This window comes from Hyla sarda, chromosome 8 (genome assembly GCF_029499605.1).
Source record: "Hyla sarda isolate aHylSar1 chromosome 8, aHylSar1.hap1, whole genome shotgun sequence".
Lineage (NCBI taxonomy): Eukaryota > Metazoa > Chordata > Amphibia > Anura > Hylidae > Hyla > Hyla sarda.
In genome coordinates, this window is record NC_079196.1 from 219881312 (window position 1) to 219898220 (window position 16909).

The following is a 16909-nucleotide window of genomic DNA, read 5'->3' on the forward strand; positions in this document are numbered from 1 at the left end:
GGGACCACGAAGAGGTTAGAGTAAAAATCTCGAAAAAGTTCCCTGGAAGGAACCGGGACAATTACTCCCTGGATGAAAAGGGACTGGAGTGCACCCCGTACTGCCTTTGCTAGAGAGGGGGCCCGGGGGATCCAGAAAAGAAAAAAAGCGATCCCTTGGAAGGGTGGCAAATTTGATCCTGTATCCGTTGGTTACCACATCCCTGATCCAGGCATCCCAGAAGAGTAAGAGACGACCACCCACCCGAGAAAAGTCTGCGGGTGGGGGCGACCCTTCAGGCCTAGGTAGATTTGCGGGTACCCGATGTGGTCACAAAATGGCCGGAACGGTTATTCGAATTCCAGGAGGGACGGGTCTGAAAGGAGGGAGCCTTCTTGTCCCGTGAAGGTGCCTGCCTGGATCCTTTGTTGGTACCGAAAGGACCGGAAGGAGGAGGACTTCCGAAGGGAAGTAGTGCTGCAAGCCTTATTCTGAGGTAATAAGGAACTCTTTCCGCCTGTCGCCTCTGAGATTATCTCAGCTAGGTGCTTACCAAACAGCCAAGAACCAGTAAAGGGAAGTTCAGTCAGAGACTTATTGGAGGCGGTGTCCGCATCCCAGGCTTTAAGCCACATGGAGCAATGGAGGGCTACCAGGTTGCCTATGGTAAAGGCAGCACAGCGGGCCGACTGCATGGAAGCAGAACACAGAAAATCTCCAGCTTTGGAGCATTGGAGAGCTAGGTGAGATAAAACCTCCGGAGGGGATCCTGAAAGAATACCCTGGCGGGGTTTGGAAGACCATACTGAAAAGGGCTTTGACACCCGGGAAGAAGCAAAGCAGGAAGAAAGGTCTCCACCTTCTTGTCCGCTGGATCCTTGAAGGCAGCCGCATCAGCCAATAGCAGGGTAGTCGCCTTAGAAAGGCATGAGATCGGTGGATTCACAGTTGGAGAGGAGGTCCACCGAGCAATGAGTTCCTTGGCAAAAGGATATTGCGCTTGAACCCTCTTCGTTTCCTGAAACTTCTTGACAGGATGCCTCCAGGCAGACTCCAGCAAGGCTTCAAATTCAGCATGAGAGCTGAAAACCTTTGTGCCGGTCGGGCACGGCGAAAGGAAACTTCTTGAGCTACGTCCGAAGTTCCTGGGTCCTCTAGATGGAAGGTGTCTCTTGTGGCCAAAACCAATGAGTCCACAGTGTCAGACACATCTTGTGGTCCTCTGAGTCAGAATCCTCATCTACAAGTTCTCCAGGTGAGAGGGAACGAGTGGAGGCAGCCATGCGAGAGGGAGATACTGACCTGGTACACGGTTCTGGGGAGCCAGAGTGGCGACCAGGGGAGCGTCCTCTAGGGGAGTGACGCTTGCGGCATTCTGGAGCAGAGGGGTGATGCCTGTGATGCCCCCTCACTCTGGCTCCCCAGAACCGTCTGCTAGAAGACTCAGGAGATGAGTCATATGATACACCCCTATACGCTTGCGAGAGCGATTAGTATAGGGAGAGGGAGAGTGGGTCTCTCTGGAGGGTCGGCGTAGGGAGGACCTCTCTAAGGGTATATTCACACTGAGGAATTGGAGAGGAATTTCCACGAGTAATTCTGCTCACTTTTTTTTTTTAAATGCCGGCGTCTGCGCAGACAGGCACCGAATACAGTCCTACACCACTGATAATGTCCCCCAATCCCCAGGGTTAGAGAGACCCAGAGAGTAAGTAAGGGAGGGCTCACAGTCCCTCCTGAATACCCCATAACTCCAGGGCTAGGAAGGAGTTGCCCAGCTGCTATAAGAGTGGGCCAAAACTGGGGGTCTCCAGAGGTTGAAAGTCCCCTAACCTGTAAGAAAAGGGGGGAAAATACTCACCTCAGTCTGAAGAACTTACCTCATGAAGTCTTCAGTAAGCTTTTGTCACCTGCATCATGCCGGGCTGTAATAGCGAGACGAGCAGGGAGGTAGGGGGACCCGGACCCATGAGGTACAACCCCAGGCGCTGACCGTTGGCGAGAGGGGGTTGACAGTACATCCACGATGCCTGTGCCCCCTCAATCGCAAATGGGGAAAACAGTGAACGCTATGTTCCTGAGTACCCACCTGAAAACAGGAAAAGAAAAGGGAGATAAAAATCTAAATGTCCCTAAACTTAGAAAACAAAAATGTGTGACCTGGTCTGGGGAGAACTCCAGACCATGTCCACCTCCTTAGACACTAAGCTAAAACCGATTACCTCAGGTACCTGTGGGCGGGTATATCCTGCTGGAAGAAGACGACTTTTTTTGTTGCCATAGTGTCAAGTCTCCTAGAGACAGCAGCATATACCCATGGTCTGTGTCCCCCAATGGAGCCGATAGAGAAAAGGTGTTCTTACAACAATCACAAACCCCCTTGAAGTTTGCCTATACAGAATAACATTAACGCCTTAAAGGGGTATTCCAGAAAAAAAAAAAATATATATATATATATATATATAATATAATATATATATATATATATATATATATATATATATATATATATATATATATATGAGTTAGGAGTAGCCGTATTAGTCCAGTGATGCAAAAAGCAAAATCATCGGTAGTTGCAGTATCTTGTAATACCTTTTTTATTGGACTAACAAGATTTTGTAGAGACAAGCTTTCGGGATTCCTCCCTTTATCAAGTCATAAGCATTTCTGAGCTCACAAGGAGAAAACACAGGTTCTATCTCACAAAATATGCAGGGGTTAAAACAACATTAGTGGAGAATGGACATTAAGTTGGGCCATAAATTGTATAGCAATAGGACGATAGATACAGATAAGGATGAGGAGGGGGGGGGCTGGAGAGCAGAGGTGAGAATAGTGGTTACGCTGGACAGACAATTTAACTATAGAGCCATAGACTGAAGATAAGACTAGACAGGGGAGGGGGAGCAGGGGTGTGATGGTGTTAGAGCAGGGAGAGGGTAGAGAGTTTAGCAAAGGTTATAGGAAATTTTGATAATGGGATAAGAAGCTTAAATCCACATTAAGTCCTCTGTTCTTGGAGTCATAAAGAACTATCATTTTGGCTTCAAATGTCTTTCTTTCCTGGGTGTTCTTGAAGTTTCCTTTCAGGATCTTGATTTTGAGGTCCTGTAGGGAGGGACCTGTTTGGGTGAAATGGTGTCCAACTGGGGTGCAATAGTCCTTTTCTCTATGGTTGTTGATGGACGATCTGTGGAGGTTCATCCTTTTATTGAGTGGCTGACTGGTCTCACCAATGTAACATCCCAGGTCACACTTGGTGCATTGTATCATGTAGACTACATTCTCTGTGGTGCAGGAGAATTGTCACTCCCTACAGGACCTCAAAATCAAGATCCTGAAAGGAAACTTCAAGAACACCCAGGAAAGAAAGACATTTGAAGCCAAAATGATAGTTCTTTATGACTCCAAGAACAGAGGACTTAATGTGGATTTAAGCTTCTTATCCCATTATCAAAATTTCCTATAACCTTTGCTAAACTCTCTACCCTCTCCCTGCTCTAACACCATCACACCCCTGCTCCCCCTCCCCTGTCTAGTCTTATCTTCAGTCTATGGCTCTATAGTTAAATTGTCTGTCCAGCGTAACCACTATTCTCACCTCTGCTCTCCAGCCCCCCCCCTCCTCATCCTTATCTGTATCTATCGTCCTATTGCTATACAATTTATGGCCCAACTTAATGTCCATTCTCCACTAATGTTGTTTTAACCCCTGCATATTTTGTGAGATAGAACCTGTGTTTTCTCCTTGTGAGCTCAGAAATGCTTATGACTTGATAAAGGGAGGAATCCCGAAAGCTTGTCTCTACAAAATCTTGTTAGTCCAATAAAAAAGGTATTACAAGATACTGCAACTACCCATGATTTTGCTTTTTATATGGTATATATATATATATATATATATATATATATATATATATATATATATATATATATATATATATATATATCTATATCTATCAACTGGCTCCAGAAAGTCAAACAGATTTGCAAATTACTTCTATTTAAAAATAAATAAATAAATGTAATACTTCCAATAATTATCAGCTGATTAAGTTGAGTTGTTCTTTTCTGTCTGGCAAGAGTGCTCTCTGCTGACATCTCTGCTTGTCTCGGGAACTGCACAGAGTAGAAGAGGTTTGCTATGGGGATTTGATTCTACTCTGGACAGTTCCCGAGACAGGTGTCATCAGAGAGCACTTAGACAGAAAAGAACAACTCCACTTCAGCAGCTCATTTTTTTAATGGAAGTAATTTACAAATCTGTTTAACTTTCTGGAGCCAGTTGATAAAAAGTTTTCTTCACGTGGCCTCCCCATTTCTTGACCACGTGACCTCAGAATTTCTCACATGACCTCCCCATTTCTGCAATTTTTCCTGCTTTTTCTTTTGGTAAGGTGGTGGTTATTTATACAGCCGCACACAGAGCCCTCACCTGATCTCCTCTGTCCACTGGAACTTCTTCCGAGGCCCGGCAGCTTTCTTGCTCCCCTTGTCTTCTTCTTCTTCCTCTTCAGATGGTGTCTTCCGGTCTTTATCCTTGTCTTCAGACAGCATCCTGACAGATTTAAAGCAAATAATTCAGTCTATGACCATAGACCGAAGCATCTACCTTACAGAGTTTGGTATATTTAACCTTCTAACTGCTGGACGTAAACCTGAAATGCACTTACAAAAAAAAAAAAAAAAAATGTAAAAAAAAAAAAAATCACATAATTGTCCATATCAATATATTTTCTGAATGTAGACTCCTAGCAAACAGGCCATCCAGAAAATTATATTCAAAGACCCCTTCATGCAATTTTGAATCAAAGCAAAACAGTGTATAAGAAACGTACAAAAACAGTGTTTGTGGATAAAATTCTGATTTAAGCAGCAAAGACAAAAAACCTGATACCATGACAAGTTAAAGGGGTACTCCGGTGAAAACCTTTTTTCTTCTAAATCAACTGGTGGTAGAAAGTTAAACATATTTGTAAATTACTTCTATTAAAAAAAATTTAATCCATACAGTACTTATTAGCTGCTGAATGCTACAGAGGAAATTCCTTTCTTTTTGGAACACTGATGACATCACGAGCACAGTGCTCTCTGCTGACATCTCTGTCCATTTTAGCAATCGTGCAAAGCAGATGTATGCTAAGGGCAGCATGGTGGCTCAGTGGTTAGCACTGCTGCCTTGCAGTGCTGGGGACTTGGGTTCAAATCCCACTAAGGACAACAATAAATTAAGCGTTATTATTATTATAATAACATCAGCAGAGAGAACTGTGCTCGTGATGTCATCAGAGAGCATTCCAAAAAGAAAATAAATTTCCTCTGTAGTATTCAGCAGCTAATAAGTACAGGAAGGATTAAGGATTTTTTAATAGAAGTAATTTACAAATATGTTTAACTTTCTGCCACCAGTTGATTTAAAAGAAAAAAGGTTTTCACTGGAGTACCCCTTTAAGGCCAATCTTGACATGCATAGATCTTTACAGTTACCATAAGTTATATCTGAAGTCACAAAGTTGACAAACGAGGTTACATTATATGCGGTTTTATTATATGTTGTATAATCCATTACGGTAATGGTAAAAGGGTCATGATAATATGAAGAAAACTCACTGTATTCCTACCTGTGGTAACTAGAGTCTATATTGACAAACAGATCTTAAAGGAGAACTCCAGGATACGAAACGTATCCCCTTATCCTAAGGATAGAGGATCAGTGTCAGATAATAGGGGGGGGGGGGGGGGGGGGTCTGGCCTCCGGGACCCCCCGCGATCTCCTGTATATTGCCCCAGCTCTCCTCCTGAATGGGGGCATGACCCAATCTCTGGCTCTACAATAGAGGTACATTGAGGAGGCCTATTGGCTGCCGCTTCGTGCGGTGGTTGACATGCCCCATTCAGTAGGAGACCCGGGGCCCCGTGCAGGAGACCGCGGAGGTCCCAGAGGTTGGAACCCCGGGATCTGACGCTTATCCCCCATCCTTAGGACAGGGGATAAGTTTTGCATCCCAGAGTTCTCCTTTAAACTTGTGAAGATTTTACTCTTAAGACATGCAGGACTTTTCCTTATATAATAACTTTACTGCAGTTTTTCCAAACCAGTGTGCCTCCAGCTGTTGCAAAACTACAATTCCCAGCATGCCCGGACAGCCATAGGCTGTCCGGGCATGCTGGGAGTTGTAGTTTTGCAACAGCTGGAGGCACCCTTTTGACATAAAACTGGATAAGTGCCAGCTGTGGTCTGGTTGGCTGTTGTGGTTAATATCAGTATTCTCACAGTTTTTTGTATTGCAGGAGTTTACACCGCATGATAGGGATCCCCCACTCACAGCCTTCCAGCTATTGCCAAACTACAACTCCTAGCATGCCTATATATGTCCGTTTAACTAATGGGAGGGTAGAGATTAGGGCTCATTCACATTGCCGTCTGTCCCAGTCATGTCATGCCCATTAGAGATGAGCGAACTTACAGCAAATTCGATTCGTCACAAACTTCTCGGCTCGGCAGTTGATAACTTATCCTGCGTAAATTAGTTCAGCCTTCAGGTGCTCCGGTTGGCTGGAAAAAGTGGATACAGTCCTAGGAAAGAGTCTGTTAGGACTGTATCCACCTTTTCCAGCCCACGGGAGCACCTGAAAGCTGAACTAATTTATGCAGGAAAAGTCATCAACTGCCGAGCCGAGAAGTTTGTGACGAATCGAATTTACTTTAAGTTCGCTCATCTCTAATGCCCATTATTAAATCCATTCAGGCCTTTTGCAAACGGTTGTAAATGGAAATAGTATTGTTTTACAATCCTTTGTCATCTTTTAGCATCAGTTTTGTTTCTATTCTGTTTTCTTTTACAGGGAAAAAAAAAAAAAGGACGGTACATGAAGCTTTCCCCCCCCCCTCGTCAAAAATACAGGAAAAGAAATGGATATCATAAATTTTACATTGAAGTCTATGGAAAACGGATGACGCTCTGAGCCTTTAAGGGTGCGTTCCCACAGGGCGTATACGCAGCGTATTTGACGCTGCGCAAAATGTATGTCAGCAGCGGGAAATACGCTGCGTATCCCTTGCTCACTATACACACAGGGCTTTCCGGCGGCAGCCCTATGTGTGTAGTGAGTTTTGGAGGCGGGGCCGCGTGCCGGCGTATCTGTGACGCGCGGCCCCGCCTCCAAAACTCACTACACACATAGGGCTGCCGCCAGAAAGCCCTGTGTGTATAGTGAGCAAGGGATACGCAGCGTATTTCCCGCTGCTGACATACATTTTGCGCAGCGTCAAATACGCTGCGTATACGCCCTGTGGGAACGCACCCTAAAGGGGTATTCCAGGCCAAAACTTTTTTTTTATTTATCAACTGGCTTCAGAAAGTTAAACAGATTTGTAAATTACTTCTATTAAAAAAATCTTAATCCTTCCAATAGTTATTAGCTTCTGAAGTGGAGTTGCTGTTTTCTATCTAACTGCTTTCTGATGACTCACCCCGGGAGCTGTGCAGTTCCTATGGGGATATTCTCCCATCATGCACAGCTCCCGGGACGTGACATCATCATTGAGCAGTTAGACAGAAAACTTCAGAAGCTAATAACTATTGGAAGGATTAAGATTTTTTAATAGAAGTAATTTACAAATCTGTTTAACTTTCCGGAGCCAGTTGATATATAAAAAAAAGTTTTTGCCTGGAATACCCCTTTAATGTAATCCGTTTGCATCAGTTTTTTCCAATCCATTTTTGATCAGTTATTACTTCTGAGCATGCTTCGGAAAGGGGTGAGCAAAAAAAATAAAACTGCCACAAACGGATAATAAAGGATAAAGCGGATACAAACTCATGCAAACTGAAGCAACAGGATGCCACGTGTCCTTTTTTTGTTTTGAATAGTCCGTTTAAATAACAGACAAATGGCATCAGTTTGCATCCGTATGGTCCGTTTAGCAGCAATAAACGGGAGAATATCAGGACGAGAGAGAATGGCCATGTGAACCTAGCCTAACTGCTGTAAGACAATACAGCTACAGCGGTGTTTACCAACCAGGATGCCTCCAGCTGTTGCAAGACTACAACTCCCAGCATGCCTGGACAGCCAAAGTCTGGAGGCACACTGTTTGGAAAACATTAGGCTACATCACCTGAAATTGGGTGTTTCCCCCCTTTTTTAAAAATTTGGTCTGTGTGGTAATAAAATGTACTCTCTTACTTAGCATATTTGGCTTGGTTGTACACCTTTAATTCTGCATGATACTTGACGATCTGTTCTGGCATGGCTTTCCCCACTGCTTCTTTGAGCTTTCGTAATGGCTCCCGCAATTGTTCGCCCTGCAGAGAAAAGGAGAGAGGTCATTTTGCTAGAATATGTGACCTCTGGGAACTTCACTGTCACAGAGAATTAATGGGCCATAGCACTGTTTTAGGCCCCTTATACACTGCCGCTGCTCCCCATTGAGAACGGCCGTTAATGTCTCCTTTTTTCTTTTTTTTGTGTGACTTTAAAGGACATCTGCAAGAGGGTCCGTTGGGTGTCTGTTATTGTAGGGAAGTTAAGCAGAGGAAAATACCAGACATGCAGTATTTATTTTTCTGCTCAGCAGCCTTTATTATGTGTGATGTGATCAGCCCTATCGTATTTAAGTGACTGAGTGCGCTGCTGTGAGACAGTGCCCAGTGATGTCCTGTCCCACAGACAGCGCCCAGTGATGTCCTGTCCCACAGACAGCGCCCAGTGATGTCCTGTCCCACAGACAGCGCCCAGTGATGTCCTGTCCCACAGACAGCGCCCAGTGATGTCCTGTCCCACAGACAGCGCCCAGTGATGTCCTGTCCCACAGACAGCGCCCAGTGATGTCCTGTCCCACAGACAGCGCCCAGTGATGTCCTGTCCCACAGACAGCGCCCAGTGATGTCCTGTCCCACAGACAGCGCCCAGTGATGTCCTGTCCCACAGACAGCGCCCAGTGATGTCCTGTCCCACAGACAGCGCCCAGTGATGTCCTGTCCTACAGACAGTGCCCAGTGATGTCCTGTCCTACAGACAGTGCCCAGTGATGTCCTGTCCTACAGACAGTGCCCAGTGATGTCCTGTCCTACAGACAGTGCCCAGTGATGTCCTGTCCTACAGACAGTGCCCAGTGATGTCCTGTCCTACAGACAGTGCCCAGTGATGTCCTGTCCTACAGACAGTGTCCAGTGATGTCCTGTCCAGTGATGTCCCGTCCTACAGACTGTGCCCAGTGATGTCCTGTCCTACAGACAGTGCCCAGTGATGTCCTGTCCTACAGACAGTGTCCAGTGATGTCCTGTCCAGTGATGTCCCGTCCTACAGACTGTGCCCAGTGATGTCCCGTCCTACAGACTGTGCCCAGTGATGTCCTGTCCTACAGACTGTGCCCAGTGATGTCCTGTCCTACAGACAGTGTCCAGTGATGTCCTGTCCTACAGACAGTGTCCAGTGATGTCCTGTCCTACAGACAGTGTCCAGTGATGTCCTGTCCCACAGACAGTGTCCAGTGATGTCCTGTCCCACAGACAGCGCCCAGTGATGTCCTGTCCCACAGACAGCGCCCAGTGATGTCCTGTCCCACAGGCAGCGCCCAGTGATGTCCTGTCCCACAGGCAGCGCCCAGTGATGTCCTGTCCCACAGACAGTGCCCAGTGATGTCCTGTCCCACAGACAGTGCCCAGTGATGTCCTGTCCTACAGACAGTGCCCAGTGATGTCCTGTCCTACAGACAGTGCCCAGTGATGTCCTGTCCTACAGACAGTGCCCAGTGATGTCCTGTCCTACAGACAGTGCCCAGTGATGTCCTGTCCTACAGACAGTGCCCAGTGATGTCCTGTCCTACAGACAGTGCCCAGTGATGTCCTGTCCTACAGACAGTGCCCAGTGATGTCCTGTCCTACAGACAGTGCCCAGTGATGTCCTGTCCTACAGACAGTGCCCAGTGATGTCCTGTCCTACAGACAGTGCCCAGTGATGTCCCGTCCTACAGACAGTGCCCAGTGATGTCCCGTCCTACAGACAGTGCCCAGTGATGTCCTGTCCTACAGACAGTGCCCAGTGATGTCCTGTCCTACAGACAGTGTCCAGTGATGTCCTGTCCTACAGACAGTGTCCAGTGATGTCCTGTCCTACAGACAGTGTCCAGTGATGTCCTGTCCAGTGATGTCCCGTCCTACAGACTGTGCCCAGTGATGTCCTGTCCTACAGACAGTGTCCAGTGATGTCCTGTCCAGTGATGTCCCGTCCTACAGACTGTGCCCAGTGATGTCCTGTCCTACAGACTGTGCCCAGTGATGTCCTGTCCTACAGACAGTGTCCAGTGATGTCCTGTCCAGTGATGTCCCGTCCTACAGACTGTGCCCAGTGATGTCCTGTCCTACAGACTGTGCCCAGTGATGTCCTGTCCTACAGACTGTGCCCAGTGATGTCCTGTCCTACAGACAGTGTCCAGTGATGTCCTGTCCAGTGATGTCCTGTCCTACAGACTGTGCCCAGTGATGTCCTGTCCTACAGACAGTGCCCAGTGATGTCCTGTCCTACAGACAGTGCCCAGTGATGTCCTGTCCTACAGACAGTGCCCAGTGATGTCCTGTCCTACAGACAGCGTCCAGTGATGTCCTGTCCTACAGACAGTGCCCAGTGATGTCCTGTCCCACAGACAGTGCCCAGTGATGTCCTGTCCCACAGACAGTGCCCAGTGATGTCCTGTCCTACAGACAGCGTCCAGTGATGTCCTGTCCCACAGACAGTGTCCAGTGATGGACGCACTCACCTGTTTCACCAAGTAGAGGCGGTTGGCCCACTTCACCAGAGCTTCCTTACTGCAGGGGAGGATGGAGGAGAGATGGCTGAACACAGAGGAGCGCAAGCTAGAACTCAGGTCCCGACACAGAAGGTAAAGGCTTACAAAAAAAAAAAAAAACAGGCAAAATAAGTAACAGGTGGGGGCTGAATAGATCTTACAAATGCATAACTAACAGGAGGAGGAAGGTGAGAGGTCATGTGTACAGGCAGAAGGGTTCCACCTCCAGCCAATCATCGCCTGCTCTCCCTGGCAGCCATTGTAACATCAACAATGGTTGAATCTCACAGCTTATTACAGATCTAATATTAATACTGAAATAGGAGGTGCAGGAAGAACGGTGTCTTTCCCAGTGATATATATCATATACAAAAAACTGATTGGTGGTCTGCAATACCCCACAATACTTACTCTAAAAGAGCAGCATTCATTTGTGGGGAATATAGTTTTACTTTCTTGTCTCCATCAGGCGTCTGTACCCACTGAAATATGAGATGAGAATGAACAACAACTAATTATGCATAAAATATATAAAAACAACAACAACAACAACAACAATATAATAACAATATGGTAATAAAATAAATATACCATATCCTACTTCTACAATAATAGGATTGACCGTAAATATAAATTATGGAATAAAATTACGATTAATTTACAGATGTTTTAACCCTAATGTGCAACATCACGTAATCATTAGTAATAATAATGGAGGTGGCAGCCATATTGATCTCAGTGTAGTAGGATGGGATGTACCTTTGCAAACTCCTTTATTTTCTTTTCTAATGAAGGTGGTAGACCCTCTGGGACGGATGGCGGCTTCTTAAACTCCTCCTTAACAGTTACCCCAGTTTTCTCAGGAGGGACGTCCAGTTTATCCAGTTCCTTTCCAGTCAAGGACTCCATGGCGTTGACAGCTTGGACCAGTTCACTTTCTGACACAGTGGCGGTCAGTAAGGGATCTGGCGCTGGCTCGGCCTCTCGTGGGGGTGGCGGGGGTAGGACTGGTGCAGTTGGGGTGGATGAAGACATTTTAGGAGCAGTGGTTGTAGTGGCAGCTATGGAAGTCGTCCATTTCTCAAAAGTTTTCTTATCCTTTTCGAACTTTGCCAACATCTCGTGTAGATTGACCAGCATCCTCTTCTTCATCTTGTCTTTGGTGCCATTCAGAGCTGTGAAACTACAAAGAAGAAACTGTTTATATCAGTGATTTCCAACCAGGGCGCCTGCAGCTGTTGCAAAACTACAACTCCCAGCATGCCCGGACAGCCTTTGGCTGTCCGGGCATGCTGGGAGTTGTAGTTTTGCAACGGCTGGAGGCACCCTGGTTGGGAAACACAGGTTTATATTTTGAGGTTACTTTTCTGCAGGGATTGTGGTGGTATTTCTGTTCATAACTTGCTGGTATCTCCATGCCGCCATTATGGTATTACCGTCGCACATCTTACCCAGATTTAGAGTATTTGCTTTTCTTGCTCTTTTTGTCTTCGTTTTTTTTTCTTTTCTTCACTTTGTCTCCTCGCTCCTTGATTTTCTGGCAAGAGGAAGAACATAATCTGTTACGTGTTAGCTTATTTCAAGAATTAGAAACTGTGCTACGATAGGGAGACCAAGAAAATGCCTTTTTAAAGGGGTACTCTGGTGGAAAACGTACTGGCTCCAGAAAGTTAAACAGATTTGTAAATTATTTCTATTAAAAAAAATGTTATTCCTTTTTGTACTTTTTAGCAGCTGTATGCTACAGAGGAAATTCTTTACTTTTTGAATTTCTTTTTTTGTGTTGACCACAGTGCTCTCTGCTGACACCTCTGTCCATGTCAGGAACTGTCCAGAGCAGCATAGGTTTGCTATGGGGATTTCTCGGTCGCTCTTCATTGGGGGGACACCGAACTGATGGGTATATGCTCTTGCCACTAGGAGGCGCTGACACTAGGAAAAAGAAAAGTCGGCTCCTCCCTGGCAGGATATACCCGCCCTCCTGCAGTGAGGTAACCAGTTTTATCTAGTGTCAGCTAGGAGGTAGACACACAGGTCTGGTTCTCTCCAGACCTGGTCTTTTTTTATTTTTTTTTAGTAAGGGCTGTTTAGTTAGATTTCTTTACTCCTTTTTATTTCCCTTTTCAGGTGGTGCAACAGGAGCATGGCGCTGCCTGTTTCCTTAATATGCAGCTAAGGGGCACGGGACATTGATGGATGCACCGCCAACCCCTTCCCGCCAACGGCCAGCGCCTGAAGGTTGCACCCTGGGTCCGGGTCCCCCACTGCCCCTGCTCGCACCGCTATCTGTAGCCTTGTATGATGCAGCGTGGCTATAAGCTGGTTGAAGACGCCTGAGGAGGAGTATAAGAAACTGGTGTCTGCAGGTGAGTACGTACTCCCCCCCCCCCCCCTCCTCTCCTCTAAAAAGGGGACTTGGTCCTTTATTGGGGTCTTTATGTGTGGGGGCTGTGTTTTTTCTGTATTCTGAGGGAAGCAGCCGGCACCTTGCAGCGGCTCCCTCCAGCGGGTGTGAGGGGATTATGACTGCTCATCTTCCCCCACCTCTCCTCTATCAGCAGGGGACTTTATATGGGTCCTTTATATGGGGCCCTTAGGTGTGGGGGCTTTGTTTCTCCATACTCTGAGGGCAGCCGCCGGCCCTTTGCAGCGGCTCCCTCAAGCGGGTGTGGGGGGATTGTGGCTACTGCGCGCTGGGTGTGGGGGTCAGGCGGCACAGGGCTCCGCCTTCCTTCTCCCCGTGCCTGATCTCATCTGTCTAAGGCGGTGTGAGGTGAAGGAATTGTGTGGAATTGTGTGGACAGGGTTTACAACCTTGTATCTCCGTGCCAAATAGTCGCCTCGCCTGTCTCTCATCTCCCAGCCGCCACCTTATCGGCTGGCGCTCCGTTACCTCTCTTCTGGTGCGAGGTGTCCGAAGGCAGAACCTTCCTCTACAAGGGAACCATACGAGTCAGTCAGACAGTGGTCTGCATGGTTTCCTCTGCCACCTGGCATCCACCCATCCCACATCACTCGATCGTGGTATCCGCGTTTAGAGATCCAGTACCTCACTAATGTGCGAGGTGTCCGATGATTCTGCTCCGGACCTATACCAGTAAGCCAGACAGTGGTCTGCATGGTTTCCTCTGCCACCTGGCATCCACCCGTCCCACATCACTCGATCGTGGTATCCGCGTTTAGAGATCCAGTACCTCACTAATGTGCGAGGTGTCCGATGATTCTGCTCCGGACCTATACCAGTAAGCCAGACAGTGGTCTGCATGGTTTCCTCTGCCACCTGGCATCCACCCGTCCCACATCACTCGATCGTGGTATCCGCGTTTAGAGTTCCAGTACCTCACTAATGTGCAAGGTGTCCGATGATTCTGCTCCGGACCTATACCAGTAAGCCAGACAGTGGTCTGCATGGTTTCCTCTGCCTTGTCCCACGACTCACGGTGGTTGTGTCTGTGGCTGCAGTTCCGATACCCCACTGCTGGGTGGGGTATATGGAGAATTGACCCGATGTGTCTTCAGGACCCATACCAGTAAGCCAGACAGTGGTCTGCATGGTTTCCTTTGCCATCTGTCACCTGTTTTACGGCTGATGTATCTGTGCCTGCAGTTCCGATACCCCTCTGCTGGGTGCGGTATGTGGAGAACTGCCCTGATGTGCCTTAAGGACTCTAAGGCTTGCTGTCTCCTACGGACCCATTCCAGTAAGCCAGACAGTAGTCTGCATGGTTTCCTACATTGCCTGTCACGCAATTCACGGCTGATGTATCTATGACTGGACTTCCGGTACCTCACTACTGTACGGGGTTTCAGATGGAATCACTCGCTGTCCCCTAGGGACCCTTGCCGGTAATCCAGACAGTTGTCTGCATTTCTTCTTCTGCCGGCTGTCACACGGCAGTTGTTTTTGCGGCTGGAGTTCCCTTTCCCCACTGTTTGGTGTGGTATTCTGGCCCTGTCCCAGCGTGTCTCATGGACGCTCTACTGGATGTCAGGGATGCTTTCCATGGCCCCTCTGGTTCCATCTCTCTCTCAGGGGGCGGGGTTTCTTGGCCTCCCCGCCTTTCCACCTTCGGGTCATCTATCAGGCATTGTCACCCCGTGGACGATAGTTCACCACTGCCATAGTGGTTTACATGTGAGTCGCTCCGAGTTGCCTCAGGTGTCTTGTACAATGCACTACATACTGGTTTAGGGGGTTACCTGCTTGGCCAGGTCCCTCTCTGCATGCCTGCTACACTGTCTAAAGGCTGGTATGTCTCTCTCCACTGTGTTTCCGTGTGCGGGACCCGACGTGGCCACGGTCTCCTTGCCACGTGGCTAGACTGTGTCTGCTTGGTGTTCTAATCGTTCCAGCGGTTTCGAGGCGGTTGTGCACCTTTGCTCTGACATGGGGCCTGCGGGAGCGCATGTCGGTTCAGCCCATGTTCTTCCGGGTGTTCCTTCCGGGGTCCCTGTTCGGAGTGACTCAGGTGCCTCCTGGTCACTGTCTGGACTGGCTCTCAGCACGTCTTGTATTTGTTGCCCATTTTCAGTGGGCGGGGTTCTGATCCCTCTTGGGTCGCAAGGTGGCTCCTCCATGCGGCGAGGGTTGCCGCTGGAGCCTGGGGGCTTCTTTCACCCAGTCTTTGCTTTTCCCTGCTTCTCGGATCAGGGTGCTTGTCGTGGTTCTGTTTTGAGTTGTCGTCCGACCACCCTTGTTTTTCCCTCCTTTGGGGGGGGGGGGGGGGGGACTATTTTGTTTTTGCTGAAGTACATTCCACAGTGTTTTCCTATCTATGCTTGTGTGCTTCTGTCCACTTTCACAGCCTAGGGCTCTCCCTAGTAGGGGCGTGTCCTTTTCCTTTTGGTCTGTGTCGGTCGTACTGCATTGACACCATAGTCTTCTGGAGGAGTACTTCCTATGCCCAGACCCTGGGAGTCCAAGCTGGGTCCTCCTTGGTTCTCTCTCCATTCCCGTTCTGTCGGGATGTTTTTAAGGCGGCTCTGGTCTACCTGGACGATTGTGATCTATCACTGTTGGTCCCCTTGTTTAGGACTCTGTCCTTCGATGCTGCGGTGTGCCTTCTTTGCAGGCGGCTTTCCGATTCCTTGAGCCTTGGCGATGGTCCATGTCTTGAACATTTGTAGCGGCCCGGCCCCCGACTCCTCCGCGATCCGTTCGTCGGGGTGGTATTTCTGTTCTGTGCTCCTTCACTTCCTTCTGGCAGTTTTTTCGCCAGGAGTTTTTTTGCGGACATCTGTTCCCTTTTTCCTGTGTTTTCTTGTCTCTCTCTATGACCCGGGTGCCTTGGGTCTCTACAGAGGACGGACTTTCCCTTTGCGTCCTGGTCCATCTCCTTGGACGGGAGATCTTCCGGGGCTCACTTTCTGGGCCTGGGGTGTCTCCGACCTGGGGGCTCGTCCGCTGGCCTTGTGGACATGTGAGTTCAGTATGGGGCTGTCTCCTTTTCGCTGGTGATTGTTTTTTCCCACCCTAGGGGACTGCTTTGGTACGTCCCATCAGTTTGGTGTCCCCCAATGAAGAGCGACCGAGAAAAGGAGATTTTTTTTTCTACTCACCGTAAAATCTCTCTCTCGTAGCCTTCATTGGGGGACACCGCACCCACCCATTTCTTCTTCGTTCTGTTTCTTGGGTTCTCCGGGATTTCTTTCTAGGGTCCTTTGGACATAATTCCTCGTTGGCTTCTCCTACTGCTTTGTGACAAAACTGGTTACCTCACTGCAGGTGGGCGGGTATATCCTGCCAGGGAGGAGCAGACTTTTCTTTTTCCTAGCGTCAGCACCTCCTAGTGGCAAGAGCATATACCCATCAGTTCGGTGTCCCCCAATGAAGGCTACGAGAGAGATTTTACGGTGAGTAGAAAAAAAATCTCCTTTTTCTCCTGCTCTGGACAGTTCCTGATACGGGCATCAGGTGTCAGCCGAGAGCACTGTAGACAAAACAAAAAAAGAACTAAAAAAAAAAAAATTCCTTTGTAGCAAACAGCTGCTAAAAAGTACTGGAAGGATTAAGATTTTTTTAATAGAACTAATTTACAAATCTGTCTAACTTTCTGGCACCAGTTCATTAAAAAAAATTTTGTTTATTTTTTAAATATAAACAAACAAAAGTTCTCCACCTGAGTACCCCTTTAA

The 16909-nt window shown here is 47.7% G+C and overlaps 1 protein-coding gene across 2 annotated transcripts in view; it reads right to left on the bottom strand.

Annotated features, from left to right (window-relative positions):
- UBN1 (ubinuclein 1) overlaps window positions 1-16909 on the bottom strand; it is a 44692-nt gene that overhangs the window by 19489 nt on the left and 8294 nt on the right. For both annotated transcript variants that reach the window (XM_056537121.1, XM_056537122.1), the window contains exons 6-11: window positions 12226-12311; window positions 11534-11957; window positions 11186-11256; window positions 10745-10874; window positions 8173-8291; window positions 4418-4540 (exon numbers count right to left, since the gene is read on the bottom strand). In XM_056537121.1, coding sequence (XP_056393096.1) covers window positions 4418-4540; window positions 8173-8291; window positions 10745-10874; window positions 11186-11256; window positions 11534-11957; window positions 12226-12311 — 953 coding nt within the window. The remainder of the gene's footprint in view (window positions 1-4417; window positions 4541-8172; window positions 8292-10744; window positions 10875-11185; window positions 11257-11533; window positions 11958-12225; window positions 12312-16909) is intronic.